The sequence below is a fragment of the Antechinus flavipes genome, chromosome 1 (genome assembly GCF_016432865.1).
Source record: "Antechinus flavipes isolate AdamAnt ecotype Samford, QLD, Australia chromosome 1, AdamAnt_v2, whole genome shotgun sequence".
NCBI classification, from domain to species: domain Eukaryota; kingdom Metazoa; phylum Chordata; class Mammalia; order Dasyuromorphia; family Dasyuridae; genus Antechinus; species Antechinus flavipes.
This window is the reverse complement of record NC_067398.1, coordinates 465,239,101-465,258,818: the sequence shown is the minus strand read 5'-3', so window position 1 is coordinate 465,258,818 and position 19,718 is coordinate 465,239,101. Positions and strand designations below refer to the sequence as shown.

Genomic DNA, 19,718 nt, shown 5'->3' with positions numbered 1-19,718 from the left:
TTATTCAGGAAAGTGACCATCATAAAGATTTTCATATTCTGGGTAAGTACTAGACTATAAGATAGATGACGATGAATTAGAGTAATCTTATAAGATATAATATTAAAATTACAAATGTAAATTCTTACACTTGGGTTCAAAAAATTAACTGTATCAGTATGTATATATGTTTGGGAGGTGACTAGATAATAGATCATATGAAAAAAGGCCTATGGCTTTTGATGAAGTACAAACCTAATAAAGTCAGAATAGTCAAGAAGATAATCAGGTTTAGACTAAATGAATAAAAACAGAGTTTCCTGAATAAAGGAGGTGATATTGTTTTTGTATCTAATTTTGATGAGACCATATTTGCTGTCCTGTCCTCAAGCTACAATTCTACAATTTATGAAGGACTTTGACAGACCGATGTACTTTGGTAAATGATCTAGATAGTGAGAGGATTTGAGATTATGAAAAAATTAGTTGAAATAAATAAGGGCATTAGTCAAATAGATTTAGCATAACCACAATAACTGAGTTGAAGTCAAAGTCGATCACTAACAAATGGAAGATGAATCACAATTATTCTTCTTGATCTTGAATCCAGAACAGTAGCAATGAGTGGAAATTAACAAGTAGTAAATCTCTATTTGATCTGAGGAAGAACAGTCCAGCAAAAGTGCTAAACAAAAGTAAAATGGGTGACTTCAGGAGATAATGAATTCCTTATTCCTGGTGGTCTTTAACAGGAAGTTGAATATTTACTTGTTTAGTAAAATACAAATTGGACTAAATGATCACAGAAATCACTCCCAGCTCTGATTAACTCAGTGTCTACCAACATAGGCACTTCATAAATATCTATCTAATTAAATTGAAAAAAACTTTTATTAAATCACTGCAAGTTCATTTTCTTCATTTTGTTTTTTAGGTAGAAGATTTACGTAATTTATACCATATTTATTAACAATGGCGAATACAAGTTGAAGAACATGAGCCCACTATTAAAGTCTGATTTTCCCCTTTTGTCAAATAAGAAAGACAATGAATTCTAAAAGAAATAGTACTCACCAGGAGTCAAAACCTGTCTAAATTTTTGAATTCTAAGTTTGCCACAAATTCAGGATAACAAAATGCATAGTAAGTTGACTAGGTGGATAGTTTCTTTGTGCCTTTAGGTCCGATATTATGAAATGGGAATGTTCCATCTCATTGTTGCTTTGGGTATGATGAATCTATAAGGTGGTCTATAAGGGCAGTGTAGTGCAGCTGGCCGTTTTCTGGCTTTTTGGATATTTTTTGGGGGGAGGTGGTGGTGGTTTCTAGCATGATGGAGAATACTACAAAGGTGTGCTGCCATGCATTTGGAGAGATTTGTCTGACCTACTCTGTCGATCTCTGGTATATGAAAAATATAGTTATTCATTATTGTATCTATTATATTTCAAAGGAACATAACTATGATTGCGATGAATGTATGAAAGTTTTTGATCATATTTTTGAATGATAGTTGCTTTTCTGACCATGAATTATTTGAACTGAACATAATAAGGATGGATATGGTTTGACTAAAATTAGGTGAATGGATATATAATCAGTCAATAAATAATCATTTTCAGCTTTGGTTACCTTATAAAGCCCACATAGATGAATAGACATAAATGAGGCTTGGATTTCTAAGCACTACATCAAATCATAAAATTTCTGATATTGCCAGGGCTTTAAGATGAGAAATTATGAAGTCAAATTTAAGTTGTATCACAACGATTTTAAAAATAGAGAGGAAACCATATGAAGTTTTTTTCCCCCCCTCAGGATATAGAGTTCCAACAACTCTAATATCCTTCTCTACAATACTCTGCCAGGGCCTGGAATGGCAAGCCAACAGAGACACAAATCTTGTCTAGATACAACAGAAAAAATTAAATGTTAACAACATGGAAAGTAGTTAGGATGAGACCTTAATTTTGATTTCCATCAGCAATGGAGATGTCACCATTAATTAAAGCAAAAAACATAGAAAATGATTTTTACTTATGAATCATGCACACGAACACAAATGCACACATTTTTGTAACTTACTGATAGGTACAGATTTATTCCTCAAAATCCCTAGAGATGTACTTAGCTCCTAGTAATCCACCTCCTGTCATGGCTTATTGCTTAATTATAGTGATGTATTTAACTTATTTATCACAAGAAAACAATAATCTTTCACTTTAAAAAAGCATGTGCTTACTATGTTGCTCAAATAATAGATCTTAAGACTACAACATCTAGGAGTTAAGACTCTCAAGGAAAGTGCCTCACTGATATCTAAATGTCCCTGGAGAAGTTGAAAATGTCTATAAGCATATTTAAAATAAACGGCAGCCATACTCAAGCCTTTAATGGAGCTAGGAGAGCGGTTTTATGCACACTATCTTGCAGTAATCGCTGTAGTTTAAAATAGATTTTAATCAAGCACCATCTGCATAATAGGCTGAACAAACAACATCAAACTCTACTTATAAGTCTTATCATATAAAGTAAATATTGCAAAGTCTCCACTGCATAAACAAGACCTAGAACAGCACTTTGGTGGCTGTGGTGTTTCTGTTGGTAAAGGTTTAGCTAATAAATGCTTTGGACTGAGTATTTAAATTGTCCCTTTGTTTCCTTATGCCACCTATAAACTGAAAATATTTGAGAACATTCGGAATTTGGAAGCTAAATTTTATTTATTATATTTGAGAAGAAATTCACAGATGCATGGGAAATCAGATCAAACTTATGGTGAATTCAGCAAGCTTGTTTGTTCTCCCTCATAGTCATGTTTATGATTGTAATCACTGAGTAGCTACTGTATTATGCAAAAATATGAATTATAGAAAAATACACACAGAGTCAATGACATGGTTTTGTATCTACTTCAAAGTTACTAAAGTAAATGATGGATAAACATCTTGGATTTTATTAAGTAGAATTCATCATTAAGTTCAAGAGATCTTAATTCAACCAGTTAGAGACTATACTGTTCAACTGAAGTAAGCAATAAAACAACTTTCCATGAAAAATTAGGAGCTGAGTGGAATGCAGTAGAAAGAGCACACTGCATATGAATTCAGAGGATCTGGGTTCAAGTCCCATCTTTGACACTTACAATCTGTGAAGTCACTTAGTCTCCTAAGGCCTCAGTTTCCTTAAGTGTAAAAACAGAGGTTGAACCAGAAGATATGAAAAGTCCCTTCCAGCTCTAAGTCTTTGATTAGTTATTTATATTAAATGTATCTGATTTCCTTGTTCAACCCTTCATTTGCCTATGTAAACAAAAAAATTACTTAAAAAAATTTTTATTGGATCCAGGTGTTTTTTGTATATGAGTAATGTTATTGTGGGCCACTTTGCCAAAAAACCGGAAGAATGAGTATAGGGGGTTTCATTCCTTGTGTTTTCACTAATTTGGGAAATAAGTATACATGTTACTGTCACTCTATGTAGAAGGCCGAGATAATTTCACTTTTTGTTTTTAAATTCCCTGCATTCATGCAATAATGTGTGGCATAGAGTATCTGGCTAAGGATAGATAGATCAGAGGAACAATTTAGAACAGCAAATAAATATAATAATCTTGTATTTGACAAATTTAAGACAAGTTTTGAGCATAAGAATTCATTTTTGATAAAAATTGTTACGAAAACTGGAAAACAGTCAGGCAGAAATTAGACATAGACCAACAATCTTACACTGTTCTTCAAGGTAAAAATCAAAATTGATCTATGACCTAGATATGAAGAAAGATATTACAAGAAAATTTGAAGAACATGTAATAAATTAGCTATTAGACATAAATAAGCCAACAATTTGTGAATGAAACAAGAGATGGACAGCAGTCTGAGGTATAGAATGGTTAATTGTGATTATATTAAATGAAAAGTTTTGTACAAATAAAACAAAGGTAGGAAAGATTAGAAGGAAACCAGAAAATTGGGGGAGGGGGAAATTTATATAAAGATTCTTAGATAAAGGTCTCAAATCTCAAATACATAAAGAACATTATCAACTTTATAAGAACAAGAGTTAATCCCACATTGATAAATGGTTAAAGGACCTGAACAGGCAGTGTTTTTATGAAATCAAAACTACTTATAGTCAGTCATGTGATAAAATGCTCTAATTACTTATTGATTAAAGAAATGCAAATTTAAAGAACATTGAAATATTATCTTATACCTATCAAATTGGTTAAAATGATTAGAGAAAGTGACAAATGTTGGAAGGGAGGAAGAACTGGGACACTAATTTACTGTTGGGGAACTAACTCTGAGCCAATCTAATCATTTTCTAGAACAATCTGGAATTATGTCAACATTAAAATGCCTATGCCTTTTGACTAGGCCATAACAATAGATGATAAAGAAAAAAAGGAAAAGAACCCCTATATATTCTAAAAATATTTATAAGAACTCTCTTTGTAGTGACAAATATTGGGAAATTGCAGGGAAGACCATCAATTGGAGAATGGCTGAATAAGTTGTGGTATGATTGCGATGGAATATTATGGTGCTATAGGTGCTATAAGAAATGATGAGCTTAATCTTAGAAAAACATGGATAGATTTGCAGGAAATAATGAAGACTGAAATGAGCAGAAGCAAGAGTATACAGGGTTTTTACTGTATATAATAAAAACAAGTGACTAAGGCCTTCTGATTATTAAAAATATCCAAATTAACTACAAAAGACATATAAAATGTGACATTATCTACACCCAGAGAAAAAAATAGTGGGAAAAAAAATTGTTTTTCACACACAGAAACACACATTTGTGTCTAATGGTAGCGTGGGTACCACACTAGGGTAGAGTGGGAGGAGAAAAAAAGGGGAAAAGAAATGCTACAATAAAAATACAATAAAACAAAAAGAAATAACACATATTTAAAAAGAATAGCAAATTGTACATGATAAATTTGAAGATATACAATCATCTTTTTTTTCTTTATTCTACTATGTTATGGAAAGAATGCTTTATTTCTTAAGTTCAGATTAAAATGAATAAAATTTTTAAAAATAGAGAGGAAAGAAAGAAAGAAAAAGAGAGAAAAAAAAGAAGACTGTTCATGAAATATATTTTTCACTTCCTGGTAAGAGAGGTGAAATACTGTAATTACAAAAGGATACTAACATTTCTAGTTATAACCTTACAATATAATTTTGTTTTTGCTGGACTCTACTTTTGTTAAAAGGTAGGGCTTTATAGTAGAAGTGGGAGGACGTGGTGGATACAAAAGACAAAAAAAAGGAAAGAAAAGAGCCCCACTAAAACTTTTTAAAAATAGAGAACAACAACAGAAAAGGAAACAAATAAGCATGGCAATAATTGATACAACCACATAAAATTAAGATAATAAAAAGAACAAGCAGCCATATGTCCTATATTCAAAATTTCAAGTATAATCTTCATTTTCAGGACTTCTTTGAACATGAAAATGTTCGTGGTTGTTGACTATTTTCTTGTTTTTGAAACCCTAAGACATAGAAAAGTTCCTAGCACACAGTAGGATCTTAATAAATTCTTGATGATTAATTAGTTGATTAAAATATTTGCCTCTTTTTAAAGGAGGATATTTCCTCAAGTGCCTACTTCTTCATTTCTATACTTCAATGTATGAGGATATACAGTGCCTACTTCTTCATGTATGAAGAATTGGTACAATTTGTGCCTTACATAAAAAATTAGAGATGTGAAAATATGAATTTATTTTCTAAGTTCATGTTATCATACAATCCCAAATTTAGAGCTGAAAGTGATCTAAGGGACAATCAGTTCCAAATCTCTCATTTTACAAATGAGGAAACTCAAGCACAGGGGGTTTAAGTGACCTCCTCAGGATCAGTTAGTAAAGATGTGTTTTGCACTCAATTTTTTGTGCTCCAAGTTCAAATCTATCCACTACATCTAAAGCTCATGCCCACAGGGCAGGATATATATGATGATCCACCAAAGAAAACCAATCAGAAGGAATCAGACACTTTTGTCTGATCTGACTAGGAAGATCACTAGAGACCATGGTTGTCATGCAAATCCAAGGAAGAGAAAGCACCTAGAAGAGGTGGGCAATTATATCAAAACTTAGAGATTAGTTAATAAAGATGAAGAGTGAATAAAGTTTTTGGGAATTGAGCAATTAGGATATATCACTGGTAATTTTGGAAAGACAACTTTCAGTTAAGTGATGGAGTCAGAAGCCAGACTGCAGAGAATTGAGAAATGAATGAGTAGAGAAGAAGCATAGAAAATGAGTGTAAACAGCTTTTCCTAGGAGTTCAGTTGTAAAAAAGGAAAAGAGATATAGGAGGATAGCCTGAAAAAAATGAAGGTTCAAATAATGTATTTTTTGGTTTATTAACCATTTTTATTTAAAAAGTATGGGGTGGATGTGAATTACTAGGGAAAGAGGAAGAAAATAAGATATTGAACACGGGGAGGATGGATTTGGAACTACTGAGAGATGAAAACACTTGGAAATGAAGATAAAAATGTTTAGGAAATAAGGGAGATATTAATGGGAAAAATGATTTAAAATTTACAGAGCTTTTTAAATTTTTAAATATAGGTTCACAGGATCAGAGATTAGGGTCTGACAAGGATCTCAGAAGTCATGAATCTCCAACTCTTCATTTTAGAGGTGTGTATTCTGAGGTTTTAGAAACATGAAGTGATTTGCCTAAGATACAGATCTACTAAGTGTAAGAAACAGGATTGGAAGCCAGGTTTTCCTAATTACAAGTCCAGTATTCTACTGACTATCCTATAGATTCTTCATAAGACCCTACCTCTTTGGCATGAATCAAAGATTATAAACAACTTTAAATTCAGAGGACCAGAAATGTGGATAGCTGATTGAAAAGTAAGATATAGCTCCAGTTGTTTGTTTTTTATTTTATATCTGTGATTTCATTTCTATGTGAAGAATTCCTGGTGAGGAATTTGCCTCAACTAGTCTAGACTGGCAGCTGTTCAGTACTGTATCATTTGAGAGAGCTGGCCGAGGCACTGAGAGGTTAAATAACTAACATCTAATCTGTCACAGACAGAGCTTGGAAAATGGTCTTCCTGCTTCTGAGACTAACTGTCTATTCACTATTCCATGATGCTTTGCTATATACACATAGATTAGAAAATTGAGTTTCCTGTCCTCTGTACATCAATACAAGTTCCTTTGTATAATGGCAAGGTTCTACGAAAGAATCTAAATGCAAAGATTTTAAAGATCCTTAACTCTGGCAATTGATAAAAGGAAAGGCATTGCCAAATGAACAGGCTTCTAATGCTAGCAACTTTTCAGTTTCCTAAAGCATCAATTGCATTATAAGCACTGAATTATGTGATTTTAAAAAATAAGCATCTAGTCTACAGCCTTACTTTTGTTCACTCCAAATGCTTTTCTGTAATAATGGATGGAAATATATCCAGTATATGACTTAAGACTACTAAGGCAGCTCTTGTAACAATCTAAAAGGCGGACTAAATACTATTTTGGAAAGTGATATTTATTTTATTTAAATTATGCCCATTTTACCACAACTATTTCTTTTCTTCTTAAAGACAGACTTTTTTGTATATAATTATCTATTCATATCAATAGAGGTTGGTGGTCCTTTCAAAAGAAATTATTTACTGAAAATGTATAACTTCTCAAGAAGAAGAAAAAAGGTATCATGGGGAAAAGTAAGGCTTATAGCATTGGGGGTCTCTCTTTTAATGCACTTCATGGCCAAGTTTTAACTAGTGGTTTAAATTACATCCTGAACTAAAGTGGCTACAACTCAATAACATATATTATATACCAGTTACCTATTAAAGGAAGAATTCTGGCCTGACCTGCAGAATGTCCACATGTTTTTTGGATGGTGAATTTTAAGCAGGGAAAGGAAGTGAAAAATTTAATCTATAAGTGGGATGGGAACATAAATTTAACTTAGAAACAAGACTATGCAGACTTGATTGGACAAAAGGTAATATCAGTGGAAAAAAAGAATATGCAAATGAATTCTTATTCTAGCAGAGGAGAATGAACAAATACACTAGTAAAAGAATAATTTTTTTTGATTTCAAGGTATTTAAATGTGCACAATTTCAGCAAAAGTAAAGTTGAAGGTTAAAAACCTAATAGAAATGCATAAATTGGTCTTTAAGATGGTAATATGATACTTGTTTTTTCCTTTGTGAATATTTTATTTATACTTTTTTGTTTGCTTCCAGCTTAATTCTTGTCTCCTTTCCTTCCATTGTTGGGTTCCCAATAGAATCCTTCCTTATACAAACTATGAAGAGATAAGCAAAACAAATCATGGCTATGTTTGCAAAGATAAAGGCATAATTTTCAATGAAGTTATTTTGTAAGAGGATATATGTTATCCATGAGTAATCAGTTCTTTGACATTATTGGGGGAAAAATTGCTTTTTGGTTTCATTGTGGCTCAATTGCACATTTGTTGGAGAGATGTTAATAGAATTCCTCACATTGCTTAATAATTTTATTTAAAATTTTGAATCTATAATTTAAGATTTTGGATTGCCAATATCCCCAAACATCAGATTATCTGGTTTGTGGATTATCCATGATGAACTATGCTAATTCATTTTAATCTATTTCCTATCTTAGTGACAAAAAGGGAAGAAATCAGAAATTATGAAAAGATGACGTTTTCTTCCTTATATTTGATTGTATACTTAAAGTTATATTCTAAAGCCACACACTCTAAAATTTCTTATACTTTATATTAATCTAATTTTCATGTCTTTCTCAATAGAAAACAATTGGAGAGATAACCATCAAAGAAATATGTTCTAAGGTTATCAAAAGGCCTATCAATCCAAGAGCATTTAAGTGCACACCCCTAGAAAAGCTAGAAATATCCACAACCATATAAATCCACTATAAATTCCATTAAATGGTTTTATGAAAACACAATGTCAAATAGAATGATTTTATAAGATGTGGAAACTTTGTGATTGATTTTGATAATAGAGTATTGGTGAAGGTATTGAGAAATGAAATTGGCTGGGGCAGATTTTATGGGGTATTCTTTGAAGTATGAAATAAACAGAAACCCATAATGTTGACTATACTATTTTATTGTCTTTGATTTTTCTGGAAGAAGTCTGGATGAAAGTGAAAATGTTATTCTTACTTTCAAAAAAATGAAGAAAGTAGAATTTTTAAATTATAACATGATTTGACTTCAATTTCTGGAAAATTCTAGAATATTAGGAAATAACCAATAAAAAGTTGTAAATATTTGGGAAAAAGAAGCTGTGATCAGAAAGTACTAGCATGACTTAACCAAGAACAGGTCATTTCAGACAACCTTATTTCCTTTACAGGCAAGGTTATAAGAGGAGTAGATTGGAGGAATTATAGAACTCATTTATATTCCTATCAATTAAACAAGTATTTACAAATCCAAGATAGGAATGGGAGAAGCAAAGATAAGAAGGAAATAGTCCTTGTACTTAATGGAATTTGCATTTTACTGAAGGAAACAATCAGTATGCAAGTATGTAAACAACATATACACAAATATATCCAAAAGGATCACAGAGTACCAGAAAAAAGCATTAATCACTAGGAAAAGGGGGAGTGGGAGGATCAAGGAAGGGGTAGTAGAATTGAAGGTGGGTTTTCAAGAGGCAGAAGTGAGGTGAAATGCGAGAACATTCCTGTCAGAAGTTGACCTGTATAGAGTCAAGAAGCCAGAAAACAGGGGAGCAAATAGATTAGGTGTGAGGAGAAATAATGTTTGGAGGGAGACTGTGAAGACCTTGACAGAATGAAACAAAAATTTTGCCAAGCACCTGACAAAGTTTTTCATATGGCTTTTGATAGAGAGAGAGCTATGGGTTAGAAGACAGATGTATCCAGATTGATTGAATGGCTGAATAAAGACTGGTCCAATATTAGTTTGTAAGAAGATCCTACTTTAATATCCTTTAATTTAATTTAGTCAATGACTAAATGTAAAAATGGTTTGCTTATCAAAACTTCCCATGACGCTATGATGGGGGAGTGAACTCATTGAATGACAAAGTTAAGAAGCCACTTCCCTATGGCTATTCTATCTCCCACTCCCCAAAACAAACAAACAAAACACAATTACCTTAGGGTTAGAATATTGGGCTCAAAATAACAAGATGAAATTTATAGTCTTAATACCATCAACTTCAAAAGCACAAGATTGAAAAAGATCTTGGGCTTTTAATGGACTATAAATTAAAGATGAACCAATAGATAAGTCAGTATGGCAATCCAAAAAGTTAAATGTGATTTTATTATCCACAGGGAGGTGAGAATCCTGCTATCTTCTGCCTTCATCGTACTGTAGCTTGAATATGATGTCAAGATATGGGAATTCTGTCAGGAAGGACCTTGAGAATCTGGGATTTACAAAAGAGAGAAACAGGATACTAAAGGGCCACAAGATCATGCTCCATGAGAACTGCCAGAAGAAACTGACAATGTTTAGTCCTAAGACATGAAAACTTGGTGGCAGGGTGTGATTGTTATGTTCAAGTTTTTAAAGAGTTGTCATGTAAAAGAGGGATTAAACTCATTCTGCTTGCCCCTAGAGAACAGAAATGGAAGCAATAAATATAAGTTGCAGAAAACATTTTTTTGGCTTTGTCAGGAAAAGCTTCTGAACAAGAAAAATTATCTAAAGATAAAATTAATTGCCTCCTGAAGTAGTAGATTCTGGATGGCCCCTTGTTAAGTATATTTTGGATGAGATTTCTTATTCAAGTAGGGATTGGATCAGATTATCACTGAAATCACTTTTGAATTTGATAACTGGTGATTCCTGCTACAAAAGTCAATATTTATATGGCAAGCATTCTTATGCTTAATTTTAAAAAAAGCAACATATTACATTTCTGGGTAAGAAAAATGTTTCCTAGAAAGGTAACTCTTTATTATCCCTTCTGCAAATCTTAAAAGACTGTGTGTATGGAATTTCTTTTAGTGTTAAAACTACTTCTTCTTCTTCAAAAAAAAGGATTAATTGGCAACTGCAAATTAGCTCCGGAGAAGCAATCTGTTTAGGCATTTCTGTATGTGCTCTTTCATGCCACTTGGTGTGGCTTCCATTTAACTCACAACTTTTTCCTATTACAGTTTAGGCAGGAAGACACCAAAGGAAAACTTTGCAAACAACTATCTTATTCAGTAGCTCCTATGAAATAGTCTCACCGTACCTTAGTGGTATCATCCCCTTCATCTTCATGGACTGAACTGGATGGCGAAGGAGTTGCCGACTTGCTTCCAGGTGGAGATGGTGAGTTATGGGGAACATTGTTTCCCGCCATATTCAAACCAAGCTGTGCACTGAGCTGTGATTGGTTAATGGTAGTCAGCTGACCATGCTGCATCATTCCTGGCTGCCTAATATCTGCAGGCTGAACCCTTGGTCTCATGGCTGCCATCTGAGGATGGGAACTATATTGAGCTCCTTCTGTACTCTGTATATCTTGCATCTACAAAAGGAAAATTGGAAAGGAATAATTTTCCACAAACACGTTTCTAGCAAAAACTGTTTTGCTTTTTTGAGAAAGCAAAATGCCCTCCTGATCTATACATTATTCCCCCAGTGTAAAATAATCCTGAGATTTTAAATCAGCAAAAAAAATATTTTAAGTAACAACCAAAAAAGGCTTTTCATAAGTGAATAGTTACATTCTGCTACTCATAATATGATTAATTAAATTTTATATTCTTTCTATGTTAATGAAATGTAAGCACATATCACTAATAGTTTTGTATGATTCATGTTTCAAAATATTGATGCTTACAAGAGCACTTGACAAAGTTAAACAATTATTAGCTATTACAGCAGACACATCAATTCATTAAACTATCATTGCTCTCTCATTTCAGATAGGGTTTAAAATACTGAATATAGTATAGCATTTGGTTGAATTCTATACAGAACTGATTTATGTAATATAATAATATCTAGATTCATAACACTTGTAGCCTTAGGTTGACTAATCAATTAATTGACTACTGAAGTGATTGGATTGAATAGTCAGATTTGAAAGTGAAGCTTTAAAGTCACAAGGTCACTATATTAGTCTATTGTGCTATTTGGGTCACTGCTTTTTAGCATTAATGAGACTCACTCTTTTAATTCAAGCAATGAATTCAGACTCTGCAAGGATTAGAATTAAAAGCATTGGAGGATGAAGCTCTTAACTTATCCAGAGGTCAGATGTACAGTATAGGAGGGGGATGGAGGATTTCACTTACTCTTTCTCTAGTATTCTCAAACTCCCTGTAAAGCAGAATATTTTGAGGTGCTGATAGAGGCAGTTTGGTTTCTCTTGTTGGTATGGTTTTAAAAGGATGTATGGGGAAAAGGAGGATAAAAGGATAGGGAAGAAAAAGGGAGAAAGTGAAAGATAGATACAAAGAGTTTTAACAAAGGTTAAAGTGACCTTTGTCAATTGAAAAATGAAATCAATGCAGTTATGAAATTCTATATGATGAGTTTGAATTTGAGAGTCACTGTCTACAAATGCTGCTATATTATGAAAACATGGTAGACGATAATTAATTATATATGAGAGCATGCATTTTGACTATAACCTTTTAATTCATAATATTTAGGTTATTTCACTGAACTGCTTAGGTCCATTTTAACCTATATATGTACAAAATTAGGGCTTGAAATAGCTGTCTACTGCTGTCAGTTTTACAGTTAAATAAACTCTTTGCCATAAGTTTCTGTCAACCTGATTGATTCCATTAAACTTCTCATCTAACTTACCATATTAGCCTCTTATCTAGCTTAATGTGAAACTGAGTCTGTCTATTTTTTACTGTGTATTCCTCTCCACTCTTCTTTTCAATCGTTTTTCCCCTCCCCTTTCTAGGTTCTATAGAAACAGCTTTCTAAATATGAATTAACTTTCTCCCATAATCCAAGCATCTCTTTGTTTCAAATTGTAACACATATATCTCTTCTTTTGTAAAGTATTTTCTTCTTAAAAATGACTTTTTGTTTCATACACCAGTTATCTTTGCTAAAAATAAAATGATTCCATTTTATATGTATATACATGCACATTCAAAGTATCTATATGTGTGTGTTTGTATGCCTATGAATTGGAAGGGTACCAAACATTTAAACAAATATACTGGTGTACATATGGATCAGACTTGTATTTTCATTGGTACAGGAAACTCCTAGGACAGGAGTCTCTAGCTTCCCCTACCAAAGCAGACCAAAATTTTCTTTGCACCTTAAGAGTTTAGGAGTATTGCTTAGATCACTGAAAATTTAAATGATCTTGCATTCCTTATTATGAGCATTCTCATAGTTACTAAGATCTCAAGCTCAATTTCACTCTATTCACTCAATATATTCATTCTACCACTTAATTTTGCTTTTCATACTTTCACAAAATCCCTTGTATAAATATACCTTGACTATTTCAATAGTCTTCTACCTGCCCCATTTCCTTTATTTCTCTTCTATTCCAATGTACCCCCTATTCAGTGGCCTAAGGGATTTTTAAAAAGTTTAATTCTGATCATGTCACCCCCTTACCCAATAAATTTCAGTGACTCATTATTTTCAGGAACAAATGTAAAGTTTGCTATGGCATTTAAAGTCTTCATAAATTAGCCTTTTCTTGACTTTACAATTCTTATACTTTCTTTCTCTTTATGAGCTCTATGTTCTAATTACACTGACTATTTATCATTCCTTGAACAGAACTTTCTACTTCATCTTTACCTGGACTGTCTCCCTTTGTGGACAGGGATTGTTTTTGCTTTCCTTTGTATCCTTCTGCTTTAGTACAGCACTTGGCATATAGGTGGAGCTTAGTAAATGTTTGTTGACTAATGACTAGGGTCATATAGCCAGCATATAAAGCAGGGCTTGAACCCTGGTCTTCATGGCTTTGGAGAAGTTCTCTATTCACTATACTGTCATCCTGATATGTGTTTGCATTTATATAAGTAATATCTAGACTTGTGATTTCACTACTCTAGGCAAGAAATTCCCTTCTGCTTCTAAACCTAGCCTTAGATTTAAAGAATTGCCTAATTCTCTAAGGTACCCAGTACTGGGATACTCATTTAAATAATTTAACCAGGAAATATTCTAAGTTTGCAAATAATAGAAGAATTACTGATCTGCATTGGTGGAAGAAGTTTCCATACCAAGAGTAACATCACTGATGAAATCCCAGGTTCAAAGTTATTTATAGTATAACTATATACAATCATGTGCAAGAACAAGTATAAATACATATTTCCATATCAGGAAATCTCTAATAGCAATAAAGCTATAGAGATTTTGCAAAAAAAATCATATAAGAACTTGTCAACATGTCAGCGCATTAGAATTTGAGCATTTTGTAAGTAGGGATTGCTTTACTCTTTGTAGTGGTATCCCTAGCATTATATGCCTATTGATAGAAGTTTAAAGACAGTTGTTATGTCCTTTTTTAGCTTTCTCTGAGTCAATCATCTCCAGCCTCTTCAATTGACTTTCCTGTGTGAATTTGAAGACATTCTCCAGAAAGTCACAAACGAATCAACATTCTTTTTAAAATGTGATTTCCTTAATGAAACAATAAAACTTCCAGATTTGATCTAAGAAACACAGTTTATATTGCAGCTTCTCAATCCTGATACTATGTATTTAATGTAGCCTAAAATTGCATTAATGTTTTTAGTTACCATATATCACACTGTTAATATTTTGCAGTTTAGTGGAATCCACAGAACTTTTTAATGAATCATTTCTATCCAAATAGCTTTCATTTTCTAAATATGAAGTCATTTTTCAAAAAGCATGCCATCTATGTTCATCAAAAACATGGACAAAAATGTGAAAGAATCAAGCATGGATCACGGAGTCTCTCCCTCAGAGATCTCATTCTTAGTTGAAACAATAGTGAGTATTTTGGGGGGAGCCTAGTCATTCAACCAATTAAGTATCTAACATTATATGACAATCTAATTTACATCTCTCCAGCTTGTCTGCAGGAATCAAACAAGAAGTTGTCAAATGTTTTTCTAAGCATAGGTGAACTATTATCTATAGCATTTTTAGATCGATTAGTCCAGTCAGTTTGTTTACAGAGAGAATATAAGTTAGATTGGCATTGACTGTTCTTGGTAAAATCATACTCATTTTTTGGTGATCATTGTTTCTTTTTTGATATAGTCCCTAAACTTTCCATAATTAATGTTTTCTGTGTTCTTTTTTTTCCCTAGGAATCAAAGTTAACCCTGTTAGTCTATGTTAGTAGATTTATGTCTCTTATTCTTTTTTGAAAATTAGCATATTTTCTCAGCCATAGTCCTGTGCTTCCATTTACCATGATCACAAAGATCACAGATTATAAGAATTTAGGTTTTAATGCATACAACTTTATAATTGTAGAACTATTCCATGCTTTTGCATCTATTATTCATTATCCACATTTGCTTTTACATTCTGCATATGACTTTTAAAAAATAAAAATGGTCAATGAACTCTGAATGAATTCATATTGGCCTTTTTAGACAATTCACCTTTTCCCACTGTCAGAATTGCTTTTCTTTGTGAAAACCATTTGAATCATCTGCTTATGACACATTTTTTTTATATTTATGTAGAGAAACCCTTGGCTATGGATTTTATGGCTAGCTCCTTTTTTCTTTATTTTTTTTTCTCCTTTATGGTTTTGGGCATTTCTACTGAATTATTCTTTGTACACTGTACAGCTACTCTCTGTGTTATCTAGCTTAGGGAGAAGCATGTTGGCAATTTTATTCTTTTTCTTCCTTTTCAATTTAGCCTGCTTTTGGATAGATTTTTAAGAATCTTAGCAAATAGATTCTTACCAGCTACTTTATTCCTGACCAGAAGCTTATAATTTTTCTACTTTAAGCTATGATTCAGAAAACCAACTTCCAAACCAAGCTGATCACTTCCAGAATCTACCCTTTTATGATGAAGTCCTTGCTTTTGATCAGTAATATCAGTAATAAAAATATTACTTATATTCTAAAGGTCTTTAATTTCTGACCTAAGCCTTCATAATATTTATTACTGTTTTCTGGCAGTATCAATTGTATCCAAATGAATCATGTAATATAGGTAAGGGTCAATTGATTTGACAAATCTTGGGAAGTTCTTTTTAGTACATAATCACATTGTAAGTACTTGCTATGAATTATACGAATTATGTGAATTAAGATTCCATCTTATAAAACTGACTCTATTTTGAAACCTGAATTTCATTTTTTTTCTGTAAACTCCACCTGCTGTCTAATCATGACAATTGAGTGACATCCTGTTTCACATCCAGCAAAGTTCACTTCCTTGCCTTCCTATCATCCAAACTCTCACAAATAATTCATTTTCCTCCTAACTTAAAAAAGTTCCTAATCTTATTCCCAATTAGAAATCAGCTTGTATCCTGGTTTACATCCTGTTCATTGTTTTCTTTTAATGCCTAAAATCTGTCTCTTGTATTCAGTCTAGTGCTAAGCTGAGAAGGTGTGATTACAATTTGTTGTGTAATTGACTTGCACTGCTTAATAAATGGAAATGCTTAGAAGCTTGAACTATTGTTTCCTCAGTTATTTCATATTTTATCTGTCACAGTTTTGGGCAAAAATAGCTAGATCAAATTTGAACTTCAGCTCTCTAGAATGGTGTCTTAGCTTTATGGAAGACTGCCCCTAAAATAGGACTATTCTCTTGATTTTAAATTATTTTAAGCTAAGGTAAAGTTTATCCTTACATGGCAAGGGACTACCTATCTTATTGGGAAAGAGAATATTCCCTTTTTAAGAGAAACAATTTTCCTCTTAAAGATAGATCTATTGTTTTAATGTAATAAAGGAAGCCAGCTAGTTTTAAAGTAGTCCCAGAATAAAGAAAAAGACATAGGTATGCAGTTTGCTTTTCAAATTTATCTGAAACTTTTTTTTTTAAAGCAGGGAACCATTTAAAAAGTGTAAAACCTATTTAAGAATTTTCACCAAGAAACATCTCTCATCTTATAGAAAAGTGGGAGGGGAAAGAGGAAAAGGGAAGGGGTAGGCTAAGTATAAGGGGAAAGAAAAATAGTAGAAGAAAGGTATAAGAAAGGGGGAGGGTCTCTAAAAAGGGATGACTGCTTGAGGCAAGTACTTGTAAATAAAATATTGGGGAGAGGGGAGAGGGGAAAAGGAAATAGAGTATAATTTGGAGTTAATAAGACATCAGGAAATACAGAATTAGTAGTTTGTAAATGTGAATGGGGTGAACTCTCCCATAAAACATAAGCAGATAGGAGACTAGAATAAAAGCCAGAATCCTACAATATGTTGTTTACAAGAAACACATTTAAAGCAGAATGATACATACAGAGTAAATGTAAAAGGCTAGAGCAGAATCTATTATGCTTCAGGTGAAGTAGAAAAAAAAAAAAGCAGGGGTAGCCATCTTGATCTCATATCAAGCAAAAAGCAAAAATTGATCTAATTAAAAGAGATAAGGAAGGAAACTATCTTGCTAAAGGGTATCATAGATAATGAAGCAATATCAATATTAAACATATATGCACCAAGTGGTATAGCATCTAACTTCCTAAAGGAGAAGTTAAGAGAGTTGCAAGAAGAAATAGACATCAAAACTATAAGAGTGGGAGATCTTAAAACTAAATAAATCAAACCACTAGATAAATAAGAAAGAAGTTAAAGAGGTAAATAGAATACAAGAAAAACTAGATATGATAGATATTTGGAGAAAATTGAAGGGAGACAGAAAGGAGTGTACCCTCTTCTTGGGAGTTCATGAAACTTATGCAAAAAATGACCATACAGTAGGACATAAAGACCTCAAAATCAAATGCAGAAAGGCAAAAATAGTAAATGTATTTTTTTTCAGATCACAATGCAATAAAAATTACATTCAATAAAAGGCCAGGGGGAAATAGACCAAAAAGAAATTGGAAACTAAATAATCTCATCCTCAAGAATGAATGGGTGAAACAGCAAATCATAGACACAATCAATAATTTCATCTAAGAGAATGGCAATAATGAGACAATATACCAAAATTTGTGGGATGAAGCCAAAGTGGTAATAAGGGGACATTTTATATCTCTAGATGCTTACTTGCATAAAACAGAGAAAGAGAAGATCAATGAATTCGACTTGCAACTAAAAAAGCTCAAAAAAGAACAAAATAAAAACTCCCAAATACCAAACTTGAAATTCTAAAAATAATAGGACAGATCAATAAATTGAAACTAAAAAAAACTATTGAATTAATAAATAAAACTGAGTTGGTTTTATGAAAAAACCAACAAAATAGATAAATGTTTAGTTAATTTGATAAGAAAAAGGAAAGAGGAAAATCAAATTGTTAGTCTCAAAAATGAAAAGGGAGAACTATCCACTAACAAAGAGGAAACTAGAGCATTTAATCAGGAGTTATTTTGCCCAACTTTATGCCAATAAATTTGACAACCTAAGTGAAATGGAAGAATAACTACAAAAATATAGATTGCCTAGATTAACAGAAGAGGAAATAAATTACTTAAACAATCCCATTTTAGAAAAAGAAATAGAACAAACTATTAATCAACTCCCTAAGAAAAAATCCCCAGAACCAGATGGATTTACATGTGAATTCTACCAAACATTTAAAGAATAATTAACTCCAATACTATATAAACTATTTGAAAAAATAGGGAATGAAGGACTCCTATCAAACTCCTTTTATGACACAGACATGGTACTGATACCTAAACTAGCTAAGACAAAAATAGAGAAAGAAAATTATAGATCAATCTCCTTAATGAATATTAATGCAAAAATCTTAAATAAAATATTAGCAAAGAGATTACAGATAATCATCCCCAGGATAATACACCATGACCAAGTAGGATTTATACCAGGAATGCAGGTCTGGTTCAATATTAGGAAAACTATTAACATAATTGACTATATCAATAGCCAAATTAACAAAAAACACATGATTATCTCAATAGATGCAGAAAAAGTACTTGATAAACTCCAATGCCCATTTCTATTATAAAAACACTAGAGAGTTTAGGAATAAATGGACTTTTACTTAAAATAGTTGGTAGCATCTATTTAAAAACATCAGCAAACATCATATGTAATGGGGATAAACTAGAACCATTGCCAATAAGATCAGGGGTGAAACAAGATTGTCTGCTATCACCATTGCTATTCAATATTGTATTAGAAATACTAGCCTTGGCAATAAGAGAAGAAAAAGAGATTAAAGGAATTAGAGTAAGTAACGAGGAAACCAAATTATCACTTTTTGCAAATGATATGGTATACTTAGAGAACCCCAGGGAATCAACTAAAAAGCTATTAGAAATAATCCACAATTTTAGCAAAATTGCAGGATACAAAATAAATCCCCATAAATCATAAGCATTCTTATACATCATTAACAAAATCCAACAGCAAGAGATACAAAAAGAAATTCCATTTAAAATAACTTGATAATATAAAATATTTGGGAATGTATCTGCCAAGGGAAAGTCAGGGATAATAACAATTATTGTAATAATTATATTAGCAAATCTAAAAAGATGACAATACTCCCTAAACTAATCTATTTATTTAGTGCTATACCAATTAAACTCCCAAGAAACTATTATACTGACCCAGAAAAAATAACAACAAAATTCATCACAAAGAACAAACGGTCAAGAATTTCAAT

At 32.3% G+C, this 19,718-nt stretch overlaps 1 protein-coding gene across 3 annotated transcripts in view; it reads right to left on the bottom strand.

The window, feature by feature from the left end:
- Positions 1 to 19,718, bottom strand: part of TOX (thymocyte selection associated high mobility group box) — a 352,655-nt gene that overhangs the window by 47,417 nt on the left and 285,520 nt on the right. For all 3 annotated transcript variants that reach the window (XM_051970153.1, XM_051970152.1, XM_051970154.1), the window contains one exon: positions 11,218 to 11,496. In XM_051970153.1, coding sequence (XP_051826113.1) covers positions 11,218 to 11,496 — 279 coding nt within the window. The remainder of the gene's footprint in view (positions 1 to 11,217; positions 11,497 to 19,718) is intronic.